Source organism: Mirounga leonina, unplaced genomic scaffold (genome assembly GCF_011800145.1).
Source record: "Mirounga leonina isolate KUSES-001 unplaced genomic scaffold, KU_Mleo_1.0 Mir_418, whole genome shotgun sequence".
Lineage (NCBI taxonomy): Eukaryota > Metazoa > Chordata > Mammalia > Carnivora > Phocidae > Mirounga > Mirounga leonina.
In genome coordinates, this window is record NW_023270739.1 from 16,185,901 (window position 1) to 16,208,783 (window position 22,883).

The 22,883-nt window shown below is 34.3% G+C and overlaps 1 protein-coding gene across 3 annotated transcripts in view; it reads left to right on the forward strand.

Annotated features, from left to right (window-relative positions):
* Window positions 1-22,883, forward strand: part of NUP37 (nucleoporin 37) — a 42,361-nt gene that overhangs the window by 3,772 nt on the left and 15,706 nt on the right. For 2 of the 3 annotated variants that reach the window (XM_034987719.1, XM_034987720.1), the window contains exons 3-5: window positions 6,005-6,129; window positions 9,332-9,404; window positions 10,956-11,050. In XM_034987719.1, the coding sequence (XP_034843610.1) occupies window positions 6,005-6,129; window positions 9,332-9,404; window positions 10,956-11,050 (293 nt within the window). Of the gene's footprint in view, window positions 1-150; window positions 216-6,004; window positions 6,130-9,331; window positions 9,405-10,955; window positions 11,051-22,883 lie in introns of all 3 variants that reach the window. The other variant, XM_034987721.1, reaches the window with a different exon arrangement.

Below are 22,883 nucleotides of genomic sequence, written 5' to 3' on the forward strand. Positions count from 1 at the left end.
AGTTCTGGAGGAGAATCAAGTCATAATAATGGGGATTCATGATAAATTAATTTGCCCTTGGGGATTCATAATAAATTATCACTTCCCTTTAAAATGATTTTGTTATCTAATTAAATACTATTAAACATTGTTTCTCTTCTCTCATGTTAGAATCTTGAAGTTCCATAGCATCCAATTTCATGCTTCTCTCTTGTCTGAGAGAAAACAAAGTAAAGGTAAATTGAATTGAAAGTTTTCCACATTCCTATTGGGAAGGCAATCCTCATTCTAAGACTCTTAGGAAAACACTGTCAATACAGAAGATTTAAATTTCACCAAAGCATTTTTCAGAATAATTCTATGGTGTTCTTTTGAATATGATGGAAATTTGAGCTGAATGATAGTACTATTAATTGGTATCATGTATTTGTCAAGTATTAAGTGCAAATCAGGTGCTGGGAATTGGTAATACCTATGTTAAAAAAGCAAAGATCCTGACCTCTAGATGTTTAAGTGTAAAACAGTGCAGTAAGAAAACTGCTATAAGAAGTCCTATGTGCAAAGAGTAGAGGGAACATGAAAGTTTCTAAGTCTATTCAAAGGATCACCAATAATGAATTGGGGACTTGAATTTCGAGAACATTTGATTTAAGCAAGCACATTGAATTTATATAGAACATGAAGCTGAGAAGGATACCTAATGCTTTGGATGATAAACTTCACGTAACAAGTATTTATTGAGCACCTGTTGTATGCCAGACACTGTGCTTAGAATTCAGGTATTTAATAGATTGGATTAATGTGCCAAGTTGAACAAGCTAAAATTTAATAAAGTCTTAAAATGCTACACTGCTGAAGCTAGAGGAGACAATTGTGACTTACAGTTTTTAGTCACCTGGATGTTCACCATGAATCAGTGTAATGATTAAACTGCCAAAAGGAGTTAATTCAATGCTATCTGATAGAAATACAGTGTGAGCCCAAATATAAATTCAAATGTTATAGTAACCACACTATGAGAAGTAAAAACTAGATGAAATTAATTTTAATGTATTATTTTACCCAGTGTATCCAAAATATTTCATGTGTAACCAACATAAAAAATGAATGAGATTTTTATATACTTTTATACTAAGTCTGAAATCTGGTGTGGATTTTGCACTTTATAAAGTATACACAGTTGGAACTAGCCGTATTTCAAGTGCTTAATCATCCCATGTGGCTAGTGGCTACCATATTGGACAGCATAGCTCTGTATCCTTTAATCTTCATTTCTCAGCAGTGTATGTTATGATGCAAATGAGATAATGTATTTGAAGACATTTCAGAATGGTATTAAAATGTTTAAAACTGTCATGTGAAAGAGGAAAGACTCAGAATGGTAAATATATTTTGTGTTATTTGTCAAGTCTTTCTGAGTGAAGTTGTGGCTTGTAGTGCTTTACCACTGACGCTGAATCTTCTTTGAGTGTGTTCACCTAAGATCAGCTGTGGCCAAATACTTGAGTCACTGAAGTAGACTTCATCTATGTGGTTCCAGGGAGCAGAATTTGGAGCAATGAGTAGAATTTACATGAAAACAGGTTTGGGTTTAATGTTAAAGAGAGCTCTTCAAATTAGAACTACCCCTCCCCCCAGAGTTGAATAAGCTCCCCCAAGTAGTAGCTAGTTTCCTGTCACTGAGAGTGTTCAGAGAAGAGTTATGCAAACTTTCTCCAGATGTTATATAAATTCAAGTGTGAGGTGAAAGAAGCGGACTAGGTAAACTTTACAGTCTCATCTGACTAAAATTCTGTATTTGGCCTTAACTGGGTGTGATGAGAGGGCCTGCCGATTTCAAACCCTTAGAAGAGCCCTTGCATTAACCTGGCATTGCCCCAACCTCAAATACGCCAGAGCCTTCTATAATGATTTATATTGTAGCAAGTTTTCCAAAGTATCTTAATTTCCTGCCTATACAATACTGCCTACACCCCAAAATAAACCCAAAATAACGTTTGTCTCTGCCTATACCACACACACACACCCTGGCCTTTGAGTTGGCTCAGTGGCAGACATTGCTGCCAGGAAAAAAGGTTTCACTGGGAATACATAAAGCTCAAGCTATACAGTCCCTGGGATTTCTTGATCTCCATGGCCACCCAATAACTCCATATATACTTTGGGTAACAAGTTACAGGACCTAATTGTCAACACTGTTGTTACAGTAGCAAAGTAATGGTTGTTTTGGTGGTAAAAACTTCATTTTTAGAAGATTGATTTGTCCAGTGTGGAAAAATAGATGTAACCCAAACTATGAAGTCAGCTATGAGTAGGCTCTTAACCTTATTTTTAAATTGCTTAGTGGTTGCTGCCCTGGCATATCTGGCTGTTAGCTGTACAGTTATACACACAGATTATGAAGTAATAAAATTTGACAGTGTTTTTCTTTCCTTGATAAGTACATTTCTATTTCCTGTTTTCATTTATGGAAAAACTTTTTGCTGTTAACTCTAAGTTTGAAATTTAAAGTTATTTTTCAAGGGGCATCTGAATTATGTAGAGAAAACCCATGTGCAATGTATTTGTGAAATGGCTTTGCTAGGATCCCAAAGACTAAAATTTTATCCTTGAAAAATCAACACATTCAATAGGATTCAATTAAGGTACAGATAAAACTGCATTTAGATTCAGGATGAATGGAATTCTTAGAACAGGCCTTCAGATAATCCTATCTATGTAGACATATGTATTCCATTAAATAAGTTTCACCTGCTCTGGATTTTTTTTCCCTGGTGATATTTTATAATTCTATAAACTTATAAAAGATAATTATAGTCACTTAATACAGAGGATTCCTTGGGAAAATTTGTCATGAAAAATTTTGCTGTAGTCTCTAGACCCAGTTAGGGTATTGACTTAAATAACAAACAATTTTTAAATTATAATATTTTAAGTTTATAAAAAGTATTTTAAAATATATGTTATCTATATAAGGTATAAAGAACAATAAAATAGATTCCTGGATGCCTGCTACCCAGCTTAAGAAATGGAACATTAGCAATTCCTTTGAATCCCTCTGGGTGTTCTTCCCTTACTGCCTTTCCTTCTCACCCCCAAGTGGTAACCATGTCTGAAATTTTGTGTTGGTGAGTTACCATATATGTAGGTGTTGCAAATGAGTATATTTTTCATGTCTCAAACTTTGTATTAATGAAATTATTCTGTATTATGTTCTTCTACAGTGTGTTGCTGTTAACATTGTATTTGTTAGATTCCTGCATGTCAGAATTCATTTGTTTTCGTTGTTGAATGGTATATTATGCAAATATACCATAATTAATCTGTCTATTCTTCCATTGGCTATTTGGGTTATTTTTAGTTTTTTGAAAACATTGCCAATATGCATATTCTTATGTCTTCTGTTTGTGTTTTGTTACCTCCTTTCATTGTTTTCCTCCCTGATAATTTAGAGGTTGTGCATGCTGTTTCTCTTCTTTTAATTGTTACCAAAGACACTTTAACATGCATACTTAATTAGACAAAGTCAAAATTAGTATCTTTAACTTCTTCATGAACAAAATAAGGATTTTTGGCTCTTGAACTACCATCACCCCCTTCAGACTTATATTAATGTCATATTTTAGTTCTCAGTTGTTTTTCTTTTCATTTTAACCCACAAACTGTGTTTATAGGGCTAATATTTGTTTAGATTAACCCATCTGCTTGCCTTTGATTTTTTTACTCACTGTTCTTACATCTCAGGCCTTCCTTCTGGGGTCATTTTTCTTCACCTGAAAGCACATCCTTTACTACAAGAAAAAGTTCACTACTAAATTTTTTATATAAAGGGACAAATGGCCTAAATATTTTAGGTTTTTCCAGCCACTTATGGTACCTGTTGCAAATTATTCTTTGTTTTTTACAACTCCTTAAAAATATAAAAATGAGGGGGCACCTGGGTGGCTGAGTCGGTTAAGCGCCTGCCTTCGGCTCAGGTCATGATCCCAGGGTCCTGGGATCCAGCCCCACATAGGACTCCCTGCTCAGTGGGGAGCCTGCTTCTACCTCTCCTGCTCCCCCTGCTTGAGATCGCTCTCTCTCTCAAATAAATAAATCTTAAATATATATATATATATTACATATGTATATATATATATAAATGATTCTCAGTTCATGGGCTGTACAAAACCAAGCCATAGGCCAAATCTGGCCCAGTCGTAGTTTGCCACCCTCTGCTTTAGATCGTTTAGTGAGAATTTATTGATGCTTCAGTTTTGGTTTTTGTTTTTCTGAAAATATCTTTAATACAGCTTCATTCTTGAAAAACAGTTTTGTTGTGTTTATAGTCCTACTAAAGTTTTTTCTGTCATTGTTTTGAAGATCTTATTCCACTATCTTTATGCATTTGTTGTTTTGAGAAGTTTAGTGCCAAGAAGTCTATGGTGGTTCTAATTCTTTTATAGGAAATCTCTTGTATAGGAAACCTCTTTTTTTTCTGGCAGCTCTTGCTGAAATCCCCACCCTCGCCCTGATTTCTTCTCCCTTCCTCCCTCCCTCCCTCCCTCCCTCTCTCCCTCAATATGTATATATACAAACACACTATTATGTATCATGAGAGTTTGTGTGTGTATTCTGAAGTTGCACTATGTTATATCTGCCTGCAGATTTCTTTTTATTTAAGCTGCCTGGGATGTATTGTTCTTTCTAAATACATATATTGGTGTCCGTCATCAAGTATGGAGGATCCTTTGCCATTATCTCTTCAAATACTGCCTTTTTTCTCATTCCCTCTATTCTCTCCTCTACAACCCAAATAAGATACATGGTGGAACTTCTCACTGAATCCCTTTTAACTTTTTTTTTTTTTTTTTTTTTTGGTCTTCTCTTTGCTCCATTCTGAGTAATTTTTTCAAATCTGTATCCCAGCTGCTCTAAGCGTTGATTTTTTTTTTCCATTGTGATATTTTAATCTAAAAGTTTTGTTTGGTTCTTTTTATAATCTGCCTAATCATTTTTGGTAATCTCTTGTTGCTTACTCATACTTGTTGTGTTTGTGGTTGTTTTCACGTTTGAGTGCACGTGTGTAAGATCATATTTGATTGAACTATATCTGTGGGAACTTTTTGAGACCTGGGTAGGGGTAGTTCATCCAAAGAGAATTTGCCTTTGTCAGGTGCTCTGGGCCACTACCATACATATGACCATTTTGAAATCAGTTGTCATTTTCTGGAGCACATAATGTGAATTCAATCCCCAGACTCATGTTACGGCCAGCTAATGGTAGAGATTTCTCATAAGTGGCTTTTCTCTCTTAGCCTTCACCTAAGGTAGATATTTTGCGTGGCACTTTTGGTTTGGGTTTTTTTTTTTTCCTACTTCCCCCTTAGAAGGATCTATGCAGAAGTCTCCAATCATCCTTCCTTGTGCAGGCACTAAACTTTGTCTTTTTGCCCTGCAAACTGAAGCTGTTAGTTTTTGGATGTGGACAGAAGTACTTAAGATAGCTGCATTATATTATTTTTATAATGGGAAAGTTTTTCAGGTGATTATCCCTGTTTCCAGACCTAAATGACTCTTCAAAATTCATTTTTTTTCCTCATCTTCCCATGAAGATAAACTGAAATCATTTTAGTAGTACCAAAGCAGGTAAATAAACTGGTTTTAATTAAATATCTAAACCACAATCCTATATCCAAAAGACTAAATTAACCAGATTGTATTAACATATTCATTATTCATAGTCCATAACAGATGAACAATTTGTAACATCTTACACATGTATAGTGCCATATATAATACTATGTGAAAATATGTTTACTGTTTGTTTTTAGTTGCCCTAGAGAGTTTTCCATGAGGCTTAGACAGTTTTAGCTATTTTTGTTGTCATTGTTAAGCGAACCAGTTAAATCTCAGTATCTAATCTGTTTTTGAACTTCTCAAAAGAATATATATGGCCTCCTGATAAAATCTTCATTATGGTAAAATCAGAGTATTATAGTGTTTGTTCTCATAACTTCTTAAAACATTTACTGTGTATGCTTAGGAGGAAGAAGCAGATATTGAAGGAATTCAATATAAAACACTACGAACGTTTCAGCATGGAGTCAGGGTCGATGGGATAGCTTGGAGCCCAGAAACTAGACTTGATTCATTGCCTCCAATAATCAAGTAAGTTTAAAAATATTAAGTGCAGTATTTATTAATGTTCTTTGTTTTAAGTGATCTGAAGCCTTTGATCATAAGGACTTTTTTTTCCTCCACTTCCATTTTCCCCAATTTCAGTATTAGATATTTTAATATCGGCCATTATTTCATAACTTAGACTTATTATCTGAATTTGTGATTTAAATACGCAACATGGCAGTGATGCCTTGAGTATATGTTGGGGCCTGACTACAAAGCTCTTTACTTGAGTTTCACCTGAATCGTTTGAAGTCTACACAGATTCTTCACTGAGTTCACCACTTACTGAAAGTACAACTCTGTTGAAGTAAGTCAATTTGATTGAGTCATTAATGAACCTTACTGCTGCACACACAGGCCAATATCACATTTTCATGTTTGACAGTACATAAAACTGCAATTCTAATCCTTGGGCTTCAGTTTTTATGAAAACATTTGAAAAGAACAATTCCTTTTTGAGAAAAATCTTAACAATACCTGCTGAGGCCTTCTTCACAAAGGCAATATGTGTCAGGTTGTTTAATGTTTGTTCAAAAGACTAACCTCGCTTCCACAGATACCAAATCTAAAAGATATGCCTTCTTTTAGTAAACAATATAGTAGCCTTACTGAGCTAACCTAATTTTTTTTAATTAAGGGATAATTCACATATAGTGAAATTCTCAACTTCTGAGGGTACCATTTAACCAGTGTTGACATGCATACACGTGTATAACCCATATGCTGGTAATACATAACATTTCTGTCACTTCAAAAGGTTCTTTGTGCTCCTTCCCAGTCAATCCTTATACCCCATCTTCTGCTAAAGCAACCATTAATCTAATTTTCAGAAATTAGTTTTGCCTATTCAAGAACTTCATATAAGTGGAATCATACAGAATGTATTTTTTGTGCCTCTGTTGTTGTTGTTGAGATTTATTCATGTTATAACTACTGGTGATTCTTTTTATTTTTGAAAGGTATACCATTACATAGTATAAATACCACTATGTGTTTATCCATTCTCCTCTAAATAGACACCAGGGCAGTTTCCAGTTTTTAGCTATTATGACTAAAGTTGCTATGAGTACCCCTGTATACGGCTCTTAGTAGATACATGGTTTCATTTCTCTTAGGAGTAGAACTGCTGAATCAGAGGGTGGTTGAATGTTTTTTAACATTTTAAGAAAGTACCAGTTTCCATAGTGGTTCTACCATTTTATATCCCCACCAATAATCTAGATATGTTCAACTTGCTCTACCAACTCTTCAATATTGTCAGTCTTTATTTTAGCCATTATGGTTGGGACCACAGTGACATTTCCCTGATGATTCATGATTTTGAGCACTTTTTCATATGCATTCTATTTCCTATCTAAAGAATATTTGCCTACAACAAGATTGAAGATGTTCTCTTTTCTTCTAGAAGCTGTACAGGTTTTAGCTAACTGAATTTTGAATAACCCACACAACAGCACTTGTTAACATACGTATATCATTGTCAACAGCCAGTTTGCTGTTCATTTCCTTTTATATTAAAAAAAAAGGTGTTCACAGAATCTGGAGCTAAACGAGTCAGTCTCTGCATTCTCTAGCAGATGTTGAAAGCTATATAGTCTTCCATGGTTCTGCTTGGTGCCTGTTTTCCTGTCCTCCTTTTAATGGATATGCTGTATTGTTTCATCTTTTTTGTTGTTGCTTTTTGATAAGTGGTCTCAAATTTTCTTTAATTCTGCAAATATATATGATAAATTCAGAATATTAACCAGCCATCAATTTTAAAGACAGTATTTTTAGAACAAGCTGACAGCACAGTTTTGTTTTTAAATAAAATATATTTTTGTTATAAAACTATATATTTACTATATCAAATTTGGACTATACAAAAACGTTTTTAAAGGCCGTCTCTACATTCAGTATCCTATTTTTTTCATAAATAACTTTACACAATTGTGACTAAACTATATTTGTATTTCTTATTTTACTTTACTTTTATATATATATATGTATATATATTACAAAGTAAATACTGTTTTTTTCATGACTAAAGATTGATCTATCAAGATGACTGAAGTATAACTTGGTGTCTATCTTATCATCATTAACTTTTAACTTACAGCTAGAAAGAATCCATTCCTAGTGTTTTATCTTTAGCATTTAGTTGTCTCAGTTCTACTCTCTCTCTGTTCATCCCCACTTGCTGTTCTTTATACTTGCTGGAAAGTAACTCTTCACCTTACTTATGTTCTCTGAGGCTTTATGGTTTAATTAAGGGACGGTGTAAATACACTTACCACATATAAACTCAAGCAGCAAAGTTTGGAGAAAAGTGGAACAACACAAGGTTTGCCATAAAGTTGTGTGTGTCTGTGTGTTTTTTTCTTTTAATAAGATTCTTTCATTATTTATTTTTTTTTTTTAGTAAGTAATCTTTAACCCCTGTAAGTCCTTTGTTCTCTGATGTTTTTACTGAACTTGGCCTTACTCTTCTACTAATACTTTATAAACCTTTTTGCTTGAGATATTTCTTTTAAAAACCTTCTAAAGTAGCCTTTTTCTATTTTAGAAATGATATTTTGGAGAGAGATTTTTAAATGATTTCTTATGATGTAAGTATGAGGAGATCTACAGTAGGAGACCTCACATTAGTAATGTTCTTGTAGCAAGTCTGTTCTAAAGTTTCCTCTGAATGGGAAATATGAATACCCAAAACAGTAATGGGACAGATTCAAAGGAGAAGAATTAGGTAGATAAGCTTTACTTTTTAGTTTTTCTTACCTTTTATTTGTATGTTATGAAATAGAGCATACATGCCAAAAAGTGCAAAAAAAGTACATGCGCAGTTTAACATGACTGTTGTAAAACAAACACCCATGTAATATCACCCAGATCAAGAAATCGAACATGCCCAGCACCCAAGGTCCCCCCTGTGCCCCTCTCTAATCAACCTTCTCCCTTCCTCTTAAAGATAATTAATCTCATGATTATTATGACAGTCATTTTCTTGTTTTTTAAATAGTTTTATTAGCTATGTATGCATCCCTAAAACAATATAATTTTTCCTACTTAAGAACTTTCATATAAGTGGAATAATAATATCCTTTTTTTTGTCCTACTTTGTTCACTTAACATTATGTATGTGAGATTCGTCCTTTCTGCTTGTAGCTCTGGTTATTGATTTGTGTTGGTTTTGTTTTTTTACTTCCAGATTTTGTACTTCTGCTGCTGATATGAAAATAAGATTGTTTACTTCAGATCTTCAAGATAAAAATGAATACAAGGTATGTTCACAAATATAATTCATAACTCTTTATTTTAAAACATTATTTTTGCCTTTTTAATTGGATTTATCTCAATTTAAAATGACGTTTAATTAAAATATATAATTCGGGGCGCCTGGGTGGCTCAGTTGGTTAAGCGACTGCCTTCGGCCCAGGTCATGATCCTGGAGTCCCAAGATCAAGTGCCGCATCGGGCTCCCTGCTCAGCAGAGAGTCTGCTCCTCCCTCGGACCCTCCCCCCTCTCATGCTTTCTCTCTCTCTCATTCTCTCTCTCAAATAAATAAATAAAACCTAAAAAATAAATAAAGTATATAAAGGACTACAGATTATAAATCTGGTATCATTTAAATATTAGGTAGGCACAGCAAATGAGGGAGATTTAGAAATTCACATTCAGGTATAGTAGGAGTGTAATAGACATGAACACACATAGAGTTGAGAGTCAAACTTCAAGAGAACCAACGATCAGCGCAGCATATAAGGTAGGGTGGGGTTATAAAGCACTTAAGAGCACAGACACAGGAGCCAGACTGCCCAATTCTATCACGTTAAGAACAGTGTGACTGGTCAAGTTCCCAATTTCTTTGTGCTCTGTTCCTTATATGGGGATAATCATAGCATCTGTCTCATAGGGTTATGAGCATTGACTGAGGTAATTCCTATAAAATAGGTAGAACAATGTTTTGTACATAGTAAGTCCTATATATATGTTTTCTATTAGTATAATAAATAACCCTGTAAAATAAGAGAAAGACAAATACTATATGATCTCACTTACAGGTGGGATTTTAAAAAGCCAAACTCATAGAAACAGAGAGTAAAATGGTAGTTGCTGGGGGAAATGGGGAGATGTTGGTCAAAGAGTACCAAACTTCCAGTTATAAGATAAATAAGTTCTGGGAACCTAATGTGTAGCATAATGTGCATAGTTAGGGTTAGGGTTAGTATGGGTTATATATTTGAAAGTTGCTAAGAGAGTAGATCTTAAATGTTCTCACCACAAAACAAAAATGGATTTCTGGGTTGTTGTGATTATGGGCTTCTAATACTAACTTGTCTTCAGTGCTGGCAGTCACATTGAGGAAGTGATTAAAGACCTCATAAGGTGAAATCCATACTATATTTATTAGGCAGTGAGTGTGCAGAGCAGTAGGTATGAGTTAAAAATTTGAAGGGGCTCTGTTTTAGTGCAGTGCCCCTAGAAAGTTCTTCAAGCTTTAATTTTTATTTAAGCTTTATGTAATAAGAGAGGAGGTGAGATGAGGACAGGTACAGTAAAAAAGTATGTGTGTGTTTTTATAAGAAATGCATACTAGAAAAGAAAGATCAAGCTAATAGCAATGTGTTGAATGATCAGCTTCTTTCCAAGATAAACCTTCCAGAAAAGTGGGTGTATAAATCATGCTTTAAAAATAGCAGATTGCTTAAGAAATATTTATAGAAAAGGGAAGCATGCAGTGAAAGCTTCTAAGGCAGTGAAGTAAAAATATTAGGTGGAAATATTGTAGATTATTTTCCTGTATTCTTACTACCTTTTCCCCTTATGTCAGGTTTTAGAGGGCCATTCAGATTTCATTAATGGTTTGGTGTTTGATCCCAAAGAAGGCCAAGAAATTGCAAGTGTGAGTGATGATCATACCTGCAGGTATGTTGCTTATGTTAAAACCACATTTTTCAATTTTCATCCTAATTTAATGAGAATTGCATTATAAAAATCACAGAAAATTTAACTTCTGTATATACTCCATAAAATGTTGTAAAAGATACATACTTTATTTAAATTGTAAGCGTAGCACAAACGTGAGTTTCAAAACTGGTGACTTGAGTTCTGATCCCAGTTAATGGAAACTTCCCTCTCTGCCTCTTATTGTAGAGTTGTACATTTATGAAATGTAAATATATATTGTGTCAAATTCTCCAATATTGGGTAAGATCAATAAGATGATAAAAGGCAATTGCCGTATTGTCAAGTTATTTCACAGATCCTGTCTGATAAGTTAATGTTTAAAAATCAGTTGCAAATCTCATTTGCTAAAGTAAGACTCACAGGAAATTTCCTGTTCTGACAAATTTGGAAGTCTCTATATAAGGTTTTCTGTAGATGTAATGCACTTCAATATCCTGTTCTTCAACCCCACCCCTAGTTTGGAATGGATGAGATAGCTATGACATTTTTAATAGTGCCTAAAGCTGGAGAATATCACAAGTAAAGAGCAAGATAAAGAGCAAGAGTAGGAGGTAGAAATAAGCTGAGGAGTCAGGAGTGAAATGAGGGAATTCTATAGGAGTGCCAATTGCTTCATTTGCTTTAACAGTACTGTGAGGAAAAAAAAAAAAAAACATGGCTCTGCTATTTTACATAATTTTAATGTTTGATAAGACTATGACAAAATCATTAGTATTCATAAATACTTGTATACATATAAAACCATTAAATATGTATCCTTTCACACTGGAAGTAAAGCCACTGGCTACTTTTTAAATTTTAATCATAATAGCTCATCTTTCTAAAGTTATAGAGTCATAGGCCATTATTCTTTATGTACTGCCTGTTAAAATTTTCATGTCAAGGACATGAAAGATTTACATGCCATTAAGATTTTAGGGCCTTGAGTGTTACAAAACCAAGTTGTATAGAGAACTGAAGAGTGAATGGGACCATTTTTAAGGTAAAAGTTAGATTAGATCACTAGATATAAATAATGACATTTTAGTTCTCTAACTCATGGACTTTCCTAATCACAAGCATTTGGAATAATGAAACCTGAGAAGAGGGAAAATGAGTGTATTTGCAAGCCAAGGAATAGCCTGTGAATAGTGAACAATAGCCAGAGACCTGGGATTACATTCAGTGGTCTGATTACTTTTTTCTTGTAGTAGAATTTTGGGTTTTTGTAGACTAGTAAAATTGTCCTAAAATTTTAGGATTGACAAAGGGTTGCCAACTTTTTATTTTGTCAAGTAATAAGAATTTTAAAAGGTCTACTGCCTTCTATTATTACCATCATTTTATGAAAGTAAGAACTTTATTACTCTAAAAAGGAGAAAGGCTTAGCTTCAAAGTAAGTCCTTTAAATAAATACAACTTTTTTAAAAAACTTACTGTGTTGTCCCTGATTGCCTTATTTTGCTATGTGGTTGATGATGTTATTGTTCAGCAAATACTTACTCTCCCTCGCCCTTCCTATGGAAGGAGGAGATTTTCCTCACACCATTGGGCTTAGCCATGTGACTTGTTTAGGCCAACACAATGTTAGCAGTTATGATGCAAGCAGGTATTTAAACGATTTACCTGGTTTGTCTTAACCTATTGTCCTCTGTCTTCTATAAGATGAGCATGTCTAGATAGCTACTGGTCCCACAATGAGAAACGCATGGAACAAATATGGACCCATCTGGCATTAAGAAATAGAGCTTCCCACAGACTCATGAGCAAGAAATTTATGCTTATTTTTGTAAGCCACTGAGGTATAGGGGTTGATAACATCATTTTAGCAATAGCCGGGGAGCTAAATTTAGAATTCATCAGCTTAGTTCTCCAAACAGAGGTAAAGGACAGTTCTGATTGCCATTAAAGTCAAACCTCTTGGGCCAAAAGCAATATAGATAAGACTTTTAAAAGAAATAGCATAAATCGAGAAGTTTAAGGAAGAATAGTGGGTATCATACACTTTCATAGTAACAAAGGAAAGAAGGAATTCTGAGAAGACTACAAGAGAAAAACATTTCAGTATAACTGTCTTCATTAATTCAAAGTATAGAATTGCCAAGTTACTAATAAAGATACCACCCAAATGGCAACTACAGTTTGAGCAATGGAAATAGCTACTTATATCCTAGGAATCATTCCTATCACTATACTAAAGAAATGCCTACCAATTAGTTTGGGTCTGCATGTTTCACTTGTTCCCTTGGACAAATAAAATCCTTGTCCAATCATAGGCAAAGCCTATTTCATCTTGGGAGTAGTTTTATATGCAGGTGATACCATGCTTAAAAAATACATGATCAGTAGAATAACTAGACTGAAGGTAAACAAGAAACTATAGGATTTGAACAACAAACAACTAGACCTAACAGACATATATGAAACACTCCAAACACTTTCAGCATCAGCAGAATATACATTCTTTTCAAGTGCACATGAAACATTCTCCAGAATAAACCATATGTCAAGCCTAAAAACAAATCTAAATAAATTTTAACAGATTAAAATCATGCAGAGTGTCTTCTTTGACCACAGTGGAATAAACTAGAAGTCAGTAACAGAAGAAAAATGGAAAAATCTACGAATATGTGGAAATTAAATATCAACCTATAAACAAAGAAGAAGAAATCATAGGGAAATTAGAAAATACTCTGAGATAAGTAAAAATGAATACACAACAAAATTTATAGGATGCAGCAAAACAATGCTCAGAGAGAAATTATGTCTGTAAACACCTACATTAAAAAAGAAGGGGAAAAAAAAGAATAACTTGAATCAGTAACCTCAGTTTACACCTTAAAGGAGCTAGAAAAAGAACAAAAGAAACCCAAAGGTAGCAGAAGAAGGAAAATAAAGATTACAGAAGAGATAAACAAAACAGAAATAGAAAATTATAGAGAATCGATGACACCAAAAGTTGGTTCATATAACAAAATTGGCAAACCTTTGATTAGACAGAATGCTCCAGTTTAGTAAAATCAGAAAAAGTGGGACATTACTACCAACCTTACAGAAATAAAAAAGATTTTAAGAGTGTGTTATAAACAGTTACACACCAACAAATTCACCTAGATGAAATGGTAAATTCCCAGAAACACAAAAGTCCCAAAACTCAAGAAAAAGCAAGAAAATCTGAATAGACCTATAACAAAGAGATTGAGTCAGTAACCAAAAACTTCCCGACAAAGAAAGCCCAGGACAAAATGCTTCACTTGTGAATTCTACCAAATATTTAAAGAAGAATCAATACCAATCTCTCAAATACTTCTAGATAATAGAAGAGGGAACATTTTCTAAGTCATTCTATGATGCCAGCATTATCTTGATACCAAAGGCATCACAAGAGAACTGCAAACCAACATCCCTTACAAATATCGATGAAAAAAATCCTGAACAATATCTATTTAAAACTAGAAAGCTCTTAGAAGATAACATAGGGGCAAATCTTTATGACCTTGGATCTGGCAATGGTTTCTTAGATATGACACCAAAGGTGAATATAACAACAACAAAATAGATATAAATTGGACTTCATCAAAATTTAAAGCTTTGAGCATCAGAGGACACTATGAAAGAGTAAAAGGAACTCAAAGAATGGGAGAAGATATTTGCAAATCATAAGGGTCTCCTCCAAAATATATGAAGAACTCTTAAAATGAACATTAAAAAGACAAAAGACAACCCAGATAGAATTGCTGGGTCATTATATTGTACACTTAAAATTAATATAACACTATATGCTAATTTTGCTTCAATAAAATAAAGACAAAATGGACAAAGGACTTGAATAGACAGTTCTCCAGAAAAGATATAACCAACGAGTACATGAAAAGATGCTGAATGTCATTAGTCATTAAGGAGATGCAAATCACAAGCATAATGAAATATTGCTTCACACTCACAAGGATAGATAAAAACAAACAAAAGTAGAAAGTAACAAGTGCTGGGAAAAGTGTGAAGAAATTGGAACCTTCATGCTCTGCTGGTGGGAATGTAAAATGGTATAGATACTGTGGAAACATTTTGGCAATTTCCTCAAACAGTTAAACATGTGACCCAGCAATTCTACTCTGAGGTGTATATTCAAAAGAATTAAAAACAGGTGTTCTGGGGCGCCTGGGTGGCCCAGCCATTAAGTGTCTGCCTTCAGCTCAGGTCACGATCCCAGGGTCCTGGGATCGAGCCCCGCATCGGGCTCCCTGCTCGGTGGGAAGCCTGCTTCTCCCTCTCCCACTCCCCCTGCTTGTGTTCCCTCTCTCACGGTCTCTCTCTGTGTCAAATAAAATCTTTAAAAAAAAAAAAAGGTGCTCAAAGAAAAATTTACAAAGGAATATTCCTAGCAGCACTCTTCACAATAGCCAAAAGGTAGAAACAACCCAAATGTCCATCAACAAATGGGTAGATTAACAAAATGTGGTATATCCATATTTTGAAATACTATTCAGCTATAAAAAGGAATGAAGTACAGATACATGCTACAAAATGGATGAAACTTAAAAAACATTAAGCTAAGCAAAAGAAGGTAAACGTAAAATATTCTCTGATTCCATTTATATAAAATCTCCAGAATAAGCAAATCCATAGAGACAGGACACACATTAGTAATGTTCAAAAGCAAACATTAGTGGCCAGCAATAGTGGGGGTGGGAGGGAATAGGAGTGACTGCTCAATGGGTATAGTGTTCCCCTTTGGGATAATCAGAATGTTCTAGAACTAGAGAATGGTGATGGTTCCATAGCATTGTGAATGTACTAAGTGGCCCTGAATTGTGCCCTGTAAAGTGGTTAAAATGGTCAGTAAAATAAGTGAATAAAATGTCAATAAAATTTTTTAAATACTAAGCTTTATTATGTAAAATATTATAGTCTGTACAAAGGAATATTACATTACATACATAACAAAAGAGACTATATAATAGGAGCAGGATTATAATATGGATTCTTAAAATTTTGTACTAGAAAGAACAGAAGAAATATTTCTCTCTGACTCAGTACCAACTTAAAATAATTTTTAAAATAAATATATTTTGATCTATACATATTTTCTACTGTTTGACTTTGTCATTTCCAAGAGAGACACAATATTATAATTAGCTAGATTTATGGCCTTAGGGACATCTTTTCAAAACAATCTATCCCCTGAACAGGTTCATAAGAGTTATGTATTTTATTTAAATTGCTAAACTCTAAATCAGGATGAAGATAGTTCTTACTTATACTAGTATGTTAATCTATGGATTAAAAAATTGTCACTTGTTTATCTCGTTATAAAGAACAAATAATTGGGGCGCCTGGGTGACTCAGTTGGTTAAGCGACTGCCTTCGGCTCAGGTCATGATCCTGGAGTCCCGGGATCGAGTCCCGCATCAGGCTCCCTGCTCAGCGGGGAGTCTGCTTCTCCCTCTGATCCCCCCCCCTCATGCTCTCTCTCTCATTCTCTCTCTCAAATAAATAAATAAAAAATCTTTATAAAAAAAAAAGAACAAATAAATGTATTGAATAAATTAATCTATAGACTAGTTCTTTCAGTCAGCAAATAATCAAACATCTCCTGTGTACCAGGCACTGTGCTAGGTACTCAGTCATCACTGACTTATTTTTTTTTTCTTTCTTTCTTTGGAGTGTTGGGACGGTAGAGGAAAGAGGAGAGGAAGGGCAGGGGGAATCACTGACTTAGTTTTAAACCTGTGAATAATCATTTCAGAACAATTTCAGGCTTCTCCAAGACTGACAAAGGTATTTTATTTTGTATAAATGAATTACAATATTTTTTTTAATATTTATTTATTTATTTGAGTGAAATAGAGATAGTGAGAGAGAGCACAAGCAGGAAGGAGGGAGAGAAGCAGACTCCCCGCTGAGCAGGGAGCTTGATGCGGGGCTCCATCCCAGGACCCTGGGATCATGACCTGAGCCGAAGGCAGACGCTTAACCAACTGAGCCACCTAGGTGCCCAAATGAATTACAATATTAATAAGCAAAGTATTACTAAACATTTTATTGAGTGCTTTACTGTATGTTAACCACCACTCTAATTACCTTACCTATGTAAATTTAATTAATTTTTACAACAACTCTGAGATAAGTACTGTTTTATGCTCATTTTACATGATAGGGGTACTGAGAGGCTAAGTAATTTGTGGAAAGGGATAGAGCTGCTGTTAAGTAGAGGAACAGGCATATCAGGCAGTCTGGCCCTAGTACCTGCATTCACCTGCCTGAGTGACTATTTTCAAGTTTATTCTGAGAAGATGGTATTCATATCTAAAAATATTTTAGATCTTTCTTACTTCTCTATATTCTGTAATATAACTTCATTAATTCAAACTGTGAATCAGGGTGTTACTCATAGTCTGAAATGTTATAGAAGATGATAAATTTTATCTAAGCTTCCATGTAGTTTTAGTATTCTGTGATCTATGCAAGTTTATAAGAAAATCGAGTTCTCGTTTAAGTTAGCAGTTCCTTATCAGGCCTAATATCCCCCTTTTAAAATATTTTATAATGCCAGCTATACAGTCTTAAACTCATGAAAATATAAGCTATCAAAGTATAAAACCATCAGAAATAATTTTAGTACCTTAATTGTACTATACATTTCTATAAAAAGAAAACAAATTGTTATAGAATAACATTGCAGTGTGTGTATACTCAGTATACTTACGTATACTACATTAAGAAGACATAGTGAGATAGTCTTTGTCCCTCTTTACAATGAATAAAGTTGAATATGAGAAATATAAGATGACAGGAAAATGGAAGGCAGAGGCAAGGCTGCCAGTGCAGTTTCAGGGATATGGTTTGCATAAGGTACAATGTAAATAGTGCCATCTGGAGTTCTGCAGTGTCATAGCCCTGAGTAAAGCTATGGTTATTAGAATAAAACTCATGTCAGTAGTAATAGAAAAAAATGAAAGAGGGATATAACGTTTCAAAGTAGAAATAACACAAGACAAATTATAGAATGTCAAGTTGAAAAACTAAGGAAGGATAACATTCTTGCAAATCAGTCAGTTTTTATATGGATAATATCAGAATAATTCACTGTTGTGCCATGTGATGGAATACTAACAAAGGTTGCAAAAAGTATATCTTCTATCTTGAAACACCCCCACCTTTTGACGTATTTCTAAATTTCATTCTCATTTAATGAATCAATCCATTTAATCTTCAAAAACCTTATGTGGTAGGTTTTCTTGTTATTCCTTTTACGTAGAGGGGAATTCCAATTCCAATCTAGCTTACTCATTATGCTGTTTCTACTTTAACACTCTAAGTTTTAGTCTTTTTATATTATTGAAAAGGCAGATATTCAGATTACCTGTGTGTTCTGATCAAAAGCAGACATTATGTAGGGCTTAATAAAATGGATAGAAATGTAGTTAGAGTCATGTCTACAGAAGTGTTATCTTTTGCTTGTGAAGAATTTATAATTTTTGAGATACCTTTGCTAAAACATTCTAGTACCAGTTCTTGAAATGAAGATGTCATGTTCCTTCTTTATCCTTCATTAGCCCAGTTTATAGATGAGGAAGAAGAGTAAAGAGAAACAGACTTCTGTAGAGGATAAGGAAAATTATTCTAGAGGAGACCGCTCTGGCCTGTGCACTAATAAAGTATTTTACAGGGTCAGCCTTGTTTTACCGCCTTAGCATCATCACAGCATCTAGAAGGATGCCCTTGTGGCAGGTACTCAGTGAGTGGGCGAAGGAACGAATACCAGTCTGTACCTGTCACAGCATCTTGCCACCACCAAACAAAGCATCTAACAGGAGTTGTGTTTAAGAAAAATTCGCAGGTAAATCATGGCACTGCTAGCCATTCAGCCTTATGTTTGATACCATTTCTTTTGTGGTCCCTCATCGTGTCCACCATATTCAAATACATATGCATACGTACATAGACATGTATGTATATGCATATGCACAGGGAGATGTCAGTACCGGTGTTCATAATTATGACCCAGCATTATCAAAAGGAGGTTAAAATTATTATAATATTTGAGAAGTAAATAAGTGCATATTCATTTAGAAAAACTAATTATCCCATACCTCCAAAAGAAGGTAAAAATGGTATTTAAGTATTTGATAGGTTAAGCTTATTATTTTAAAAACTCACTAACACAGAACATCTTATTCCCAGTCAGTGCCAAATAACAGATGTTCTTGTATATTAAAAACAGTACTGTTCTGTAAGAACAAGTCAGATCAACAAGTATTTATTAAACATGTTTAGTATAGCCAACATTTAGTACTTTGGGAGATATAAAAGAAATAGAAGACCCAGTACTCACTGTAACTACAAAGAATGTCAGAAGTAAATCCCTTTCCCCGCCCCCAATAGTCTTTTTAAATATTAGATAAAATTTATGGTGAAGGAAAATTGGCTTCTAGAAACCAAGGAATTCTTAGTTTAAGACTAAAATAATAGAAACATGTAATGTGCTATTCATTTTGTCTATAAAACATGGGATATTAGTAGCTGTCATGTTCTAGCTGTCATCATTTTTAAAAAGAATGGGAGAGGGGTAGCATATAAAAAATAAGATTTTTTTTTTTTAGGAATATAATCAAATCATTGAATAAGGGAATACTAAATTACCTAAAATATTCACCAAGCCAGTTGTACTGTTTTTTGAAAAATTGTACAAGAGGAAAAAGAATGTTTATGAAATGTCTTCTGTGTACCCCATGCTAGCCAAGTTCTTTCCATATTACCATTGTTCATGTACATTTGATAGTCTTCAAAATCCATAGCTAAGATGGGGTGCTCCGACACCACCCCCACCCCAACGGGGATCACAAAATATGTGATTTATTTTAAAAATAGTCCTTGCAGGAAACAGAGAGAAGGGGACTGAGAACCAAGCGTTCCTTGGGAGGTTAATCCCTATTCAGGAGCAAATAAACTGTGCCTAAATAATTCCAGGTACAAAGTGAAATCAGGAGAGTTTATATTCTTTATTATAATGTTATGGTTAAATAATTGCAGAAATAAAATTCTCTGCTTATCCTCTAAAATTCCATGTAATTTTTGTAACATTTTGAATCAAGATCAATTATTGCACAGTTATAACAAGAGCTTTAAGAGTGGGATAAATAAAGTTTGTGTTGGGTTTGGTAGTAGTTTACCTCCAATGAATGGAATGTAAGGATTCTGTGTCTTTATAAGTACTATCCAAAACTTATACTAAAATCTGTTGATCACATTTGCAGACCTTTTTTAATTCAATGCAGTGAAATAGTCTGTTAATGCAAGATTATAATAGAGTAAAAGTTTTAAAGTGATGCAAGATTTTTCTAAATTTTTATGATTGTGTACTAGTCACACTATGTAATATTCAACTCTTTGTTCTCTCTCATGTCCCCTCGTAGATGAAATACAAAACCAGTATTTCATAAAGTGTATTACCGTATCAGTGATTGCAGTAATTTAAGCTTGTTTTATGTGGCCCTCGTGTGGTTGCAGTAAGTGAATTGTATAAATGAGAATCAGATCCATAAACATTTTTCAGGTTTATTTTGAAAGCTCGTTTATGTCACTAATAAGGACTACTTTCCCTCATTTACAACATAAGAGTCAAATTTTAGGTTATAAAATATATCAAAATTTTTCTTGGAAATAATGAAATGCTAATATTTCCTGGATAATATTACTGGTGTTTATGTTAGTTAAAGGGAAGGTCCTTTTACTCTGAATTCCTTGAAGATGAAATCATTATATATGATCTGTTTGAAAACTACCATATGGTATTTCTTTGCAGTTGAGAGTTTAATTTTGAGCTTTATTTTTAAATATGACAAAATTTCTCACAACTCCTATCCTTCAAAAATCTATCTGTCTATGTAAGTTGTTAATTATCCCCTGGGGCAGCCTCAGCTAGTTTCTCACCTCTGTGATGATAAACTTGTAGTCTCTGCTGAATTTGTTTATAATTTCAAGGAAACAAAATGAAGCAACGACATGTGAGCTTGTAAGTTTTTTTTTTTTTAAGATTTTATTTATTTATTTGAGAGAGAGAGAATGAGAGAGAGCACATGAGAAGGGGGAGGGTCAGAGGGAGAAGCAGACTCCCCGCCGAGCAGGGAGCCCGATGCAGGACTCGATCCAGGGACTCCAGGATCATGACCTGAGCCGAAGGCAGTCGCTCAACCAACTGAGCCACCCAGGCGCCCTGAGCTTGTAAGATTTTTTTAACTCTTCTAAGGCTTTGTGAAGATTTACAATAGTAGATTATTTTATGTATGGTATAGTTGGTTTATTAGTGTTATGTTTGAAACAGGCCTCCTTTGTCTCCCCTCTAAAACATCCACAGCCTTTGATTATTGACTCTATTTTTGACTCATTATTTTTTGTTATTGAAGGATCAAATAATAAGCAAATGCAATTATCTCTCATTTTCCTCCTTATAATTCTTACACTCAAGTCAATAAAATTTCTGGTAATCCTTTTCTTTTATCATTAATAGTAGTACATTAATACCACTTGCTTAGTAGTCTCTAGCATTTAAAAAGACAAAGCAAAATTAGGCTAATGTTATTTCTCAATATATGTGAAATACTGACACATACTGAAAGTACCCTATACAAAATTCTTCTTTTATACTATTATGCCATTTTGTAAAAAGCTTTTGCCCAGCTGACAAAGTTTATTTATTCACCACACTAACCTATCATACCCACTGTCAAGATTTGCCCATCTAATCCCTAGATTTGTGCCTTCAATAATGTGGTTTCCCACCTCTGAACTCCTTTTGCACCTAAAACCAGACATTTTAGCCCTAAATTACTTTATAATTTGTTTCACTTCTTCCTAATTCTACATTCACTTACTAAGGAAATATACTGTTTTCCCTTTTTTTTTTAAATTATCCAGAACGTAACGAGTGACTTAGCGATCGATTATTTGGAAATGGGAAGGGAAGATCTTCATTTTATTATCACAAAACTCAATGAAGAAAGTGTTTGTTGTCTAAGAATATTGGAAGACCCTTTCTTGCACCCAGTAACATTGTAAAGTACCTCCCGTTCCTTTTTTTTCTTGCTTTCATATTTAATTAATCAGTAGTGATTCATGTGATCCAGTCAAGTCTCTTAGAAAGATTACAGTGAGTATTTTTTGCTTTACTGGTTAGAGAAGGCCAAATGGATACAGATGTGTCATTTAATGTCATCCATTCCTTCTTTTTTCTGTGTTGTCAGAAACATTTGGTAGCAGAAATTTCCTTCTACAGTGAACTCCTTAACAGACAATGAGATGCCAATAAAAAAATGGAGAACGGGGCACCTGGGTGGCTCAGTCGGTTAAGCGGCTGCCCTCGGCTCAGGTCATGATCCCAGGGTCCTGGGATCGAGCCCCGCGTCGGCCTCCCTGCTCAGTGGAGAGTCTGCTTCTCCCTCTCCCTCTGCCTGCCTCTCTGCCTACTTGTGCTCTCTGTTGAATAAATAAATAAAATCTTTAAAAAAAAAAAAAAATGGAGAACAAATAAAAAGAGCAGAGTATTACCCAGGAAATTTCCTTTCAAATCCTTAAAGGGAACATCTCCCTCTATTGTCAATTTAAAAGACCCTTGAGAATATCTAGGATATCTCCAGTATGCCAACACCCAATTTATGGGACCTTTTTATTGATTGAATAGGACAATTACATTTAAATACCATATGGTAGGGATACTTAATGTTCTGAAGAGCACTCAGCCTGAAATGAGGCAATAATTTTAACAATTAACTACCAAAAGTAAAGTGTAATTCATAATCTTAGATCTGGACAG